Source organism: Dysidea avara, chromosome 10 (assembly GCF_963678975.1).
Source record: "Dysidea avara chromosome 10, odDysAvar1.4, whole genome shotgun sequence".
In the NCBI taxonomy this organism is placed as follows: Eukaryota; Metazoa; Porifera; class Demospongiae; order Dictyoceratida; family Dysideidae; genus Dysidea; species Dysidea avara.
In genome coordinates, this window is record NC_089281.1 from 2,207,364 (window position 1) to 2,211,607 (window position 4,244).

The following is a 4,244-nucleotide window of genomic DNA, read 5'->3' on the forward strand; positions in this document are numbered from 1 at the left end:
TTAACTAACACAGTCAAGCCCGTGATTTGCAAACACCTCTAAAATCATTTCACTGAACATTTTAACCTCATGTACTTATCACGATTTCCTTTGTCCTTGCTATCATTGCTGTAACATTGCTCCAGCCCCTAAATTTTAATATAATTTTTTTCCTTAGTTGGCTGCTAGCACAGGTTACAAGCAGGCCTTCAGTACAATATGTAGTAATCTATTATACTAACTTTTGAATGTATTCTATTTGTGTTGTACTGTAAAGTTTCTATTACCATAAGGTGGCAGCTAAATACCTGATATCCCAAGCTAATCTTAAGAAGCCCAGTGTTGGTTTTGTTCCAATCCCAGCTAATGTTTGGGATTGTTAACTAGAACAGTATGAATTGTTGCTGCCGTGCACCTATCATTGTCATGTCCCCAGCTCCTGGGAGCAATACAGAGGATCTAGTGATGGTTATCAAAACTCCACCATATGTCCCCACCTCCTAAAGAGAAGTTTCTTACGTACCAATAAAACTAATTTTTTGCTAGGCTGAAAACACATGATTTATCGGCACTAGCAAACCTTCAGTTAGAGAACTGTATAGTGTCAGGTTAAAAAAGCACCAAAACAGTAACATTTTACAACATGACGAAAACTGTTATAGCTCAAAAAATATAAAATGTTAAATAGAAATTTGTTCCAGATTGCCAAAAAAGAATACCAGAATGAATTGATGGCAGACTGCAGTGATAAAATAGAAAGGGAATGCTGTCTTGTACAAGAGAACACAAAAGAACAAAAATCACTAAATTTAACAGTAATTTAGTTGTATAATAATTGGGTATGTACCACATGGTGGTAGTTCACTGATCTATCCCTAACTATCATACCTATTTAAGGTCAAAAGTAAACCGACTTTCTGTACATATTTCAACCTTGCATTGTGTGGACAGTAACAGTGGCATGTTTTACCATTGAAATCACTGTAACTTTAAGCTACGTATGGACTTACTGCAAAAACTTAATTCTTTAGGGCACGAGCTTCAATTTGACACCAAGTTTTTGGATTATGCAAATAGAGACAAAACTATCAGTTTTTGAACAGTAAATTGCCTGCAAAGGTCACCTAAGGTCAAATCTGAGGTGGCTCTCTATTGAAAAAATAATAGTTACACACAAATATTTTGGACTGAGTTTCATGCTTTTATCCAAAAGTGCACAAAAGGCCTTTAGGACCCCTGACTAATACAGTGGTCACATTTACATGTGTGACACTTGATCTCTGGTAGCAGCTATGAGGTCTCCCCATGCAGTGCTGTAGTCCTGTTAACTTTACAGATACTAAAGTAAATGTTTAGTGGCAAAGGAAACTTTTAAACACATAATCAAGTTGTGAGCATAATAGTCCCATACTTTCAGTGGCTGGTGATTGCAACAAAGACCCTTGTGAGCTCTACAGCGTTTTAGGTACATGTTTCTGACATCCTGTATATTCACAGGCCTATATATAGCCTTGTCACAGGCTCCTATAGCATCTCAGTATGAAGTGGACCTTGAACACTTACACAACTGTGAAAGATCTATATTATATATTGTAATCAATACTTTACAATGCAGTCATTGTTATTTAATGTGGTTCTTTTGTTTCTAGTATAATTAGCCTCTTAGCCACTTCAACAATCTTTTGTTGATTTTGTAGGTGCTTGTGCCAATTATGCTGGCATAATATAGAGTATGCATATCAGGCAGCAAAAAGCATCAAACAGACTTTCAAGAATTTAAATGCATCAATCCAAGTGCCAAAATACTGCAAAGTATTAACACACTGCACATTTCTACTAAGAAACATGTAATGCTATTATATTTAATGCTTCTTGGCTGATTATATTCACACTTCGCAGTAATAAGATTTAGATACTCTTATAGAGCAGTCTCTTACTCTAATACAGAAGTCAAGAAATGTTAAATTCATAAAACAAGCTCTCAAGCATAATTTGAAAAACGAAGCAAAATGTTGAGTGCAGTGGAACCTCTCTTAACAAACTCCCCTAATTAAGGACACAATAGAAAAAACCTCCATAATAAGGACAAAAATTTTGGTCCCAACAGGTCTGGTTAATACATTTTTTACCTCTGAAAGAGGAAAACCTCTACATTACAGCAAAAAGTGGCCAAAATTCTGGGTCCCAAAATGTCCGTAATAGAGAGGTTCCACTGTATAATAGGCTTGGGCACTGCTCAAAAGAATAATAATTCAAAATATATAATTGGCTGTCTAGTTACTTCACAGTGACACAACTAAACCTTTATAACTCATGAGTTAGAACCAAGAGTGCAGGGGTCATGCAGAAGTACATTGATTATCAGTATTCTAGAGAGTTATTGTATGTACAATTCTAACTGGTCCACTAAGACACCTTCATTGTCAAAATCTTCATCAGCACAAATCCTCACTTCCACATCATCCATAGTAGCCATATCCAACTCCCTATAGAACCATGGTAGGTTGGGGTTATCACAACAAGTGTTACCAGTAGGACAGTCTACACCATCCCACAAAGGATCAGATAGATAATAGGCATCAAGATCAGGGACCTCATTAGCAGTACCAGCCTCACAATAATAGTTTGAGCCTAAAGAATTTGACCTTCTTCCAGGGTTGGAAGCACATGGACAATTAGAGCGAAAATAGTTTGCTGGATTTGCATCACCATAACCTGCGACATATGACCATATGTGCTGACGAGGGCTTCCATGAGTTATGGATAATCCATCAATCTCGTTGTTTGTAGTTAAAAATGCATCTATCTGGCCTTTCTGGTAACCTCTAGTCATTCCACAAACTTTCTTGTAACTTATTTCTTTAGAGGAGAATAGTATGGGATAACATCCAGCATTGTCACTTGGTGATCTACAGAAACTGATGCCATCTTGTGATCTCTTGTTCCATCCAGTTGGACATTCATCTCCTCTGGTAATGTTAACACTAGCAATTCTAGTCCATCCACCAATATTACCACACACTACTCGTTGCTCCATATCACAGTATACATCACGTAAAGGATTAATAAGCCAATAATATCCTGACCTGTTGTGAGTTGGTGGATTGAGGTCATATATCTCCTTACAAGAAGCACCAGAAAGTAAAAGATCACTAAACTGATAAGTATCACATTGTTCAGTAGCTGTTGCTAACTTGTTAGTGCAATACAATAATATCACTAGTGTTAACATCCTACTCAATTACAGGAAGAGTCTTTGTTAATATACCTACACATACAGTTACACTTTGTTATGGCTATACTATATCATGTCTTGTATATGAACTTGTCCCAGTCATATGTAACCAGGAGGGGATTTGTATACACTATTTGTCCCTGATCATGATAACACATATTAAGTTATAACACGCTTACGAGGGATATGACTAAAATATACGCACGACTCACGAGAGCACACAGCGCTCGAGTGAGAACTGTTGATTTCAGTTCCATCTGCGATACAAGTTCCGTGTTATGTGTAAAGTGAAGCTCAAACCTTTCTTAGCTTTATCACAGTATTGTCTCAGTGACTTCTTATGAATGGTTGCATGTGGCCAATCCATAAAGTTGCTGGTAGCTGTTTACTTTTTAAAAACCGCCACGGCACGGACGGACTATGTTCAAACAGAACTGAAATTGATTTGATTTATGATTTAAACTCCAAACAGTCAGCAATAGCTGTTCTTCCCTGCCAGAGGTATACATACATACATGTTTACAATCCGCAATACACAAACAATTAAACATAGGCTACACTTACAATAGAGAACAACTACAACACAAACAAAAAACATTTACAATTTCCGTTTGAAATCAACAGTAGCTATATTTAGTCATATCCCGAGTAATCGTGTTATAACTGTTATATTCTACACCCCAGTAAATGAAGCGATTATGGATAGCAATTTATAGTGAAACACCTGTTGGAGATCCAAATCAGTAGAAATTCTTAATGGTTCAACTCTTAGCGGTGCCACGCCCACCTAGTTGCGAGTTATCCACGAAGGAGACAAAAGTACATCGAAAATCTTTCCAGTAGCTGAGGAGAATAATTGATTGAAGTTACACCATACGTATATGGTAAGCGTAGCCACAAAGCGCAGCGCGGCGCTTTTGATCTACGCTACAGGTGTGGTATATATGGCCATATCCTCAATGTCTACTGATGGTTATGTAGAAGAACTTCCTTATGGCTAATTATGATTTTTTGTCAGTTTGTAATTACA

At 37.0% G+C, this 4,244-nt stretch overlaps 1 protein-coding gene across 1 annotated transcript; it reads right to left on the reverse strand.

Annotated features, from left to right (window-relative positions):
- Positions 1–2,209: 2,209 nt before the first annotated feature.
- LOC136236901 (uncharacterized) lies at positions 2,210–4,114 on the reverse strand. The gene is made up of 2 exons (XM_066027132.1): positions 3,939–4,114; positions 2,210–3,247 (listed from the first exon to the last, which is right to left on the reverse strand). The coding sequence occupies exon 2, from the start codon at positions 3,209–3,211 to the stop codon at positions 2,357–2,359; it is 855 nt and encodes a 284-aa protein (XP_065883204.1). The 5' UTR covers positions 3,212–3,247; positions 3,939–4,114; the 3' UTR covers positions 2,210–2,356.
- Positions 4,115–4,244: the final 130 nt, after the last annotated feature.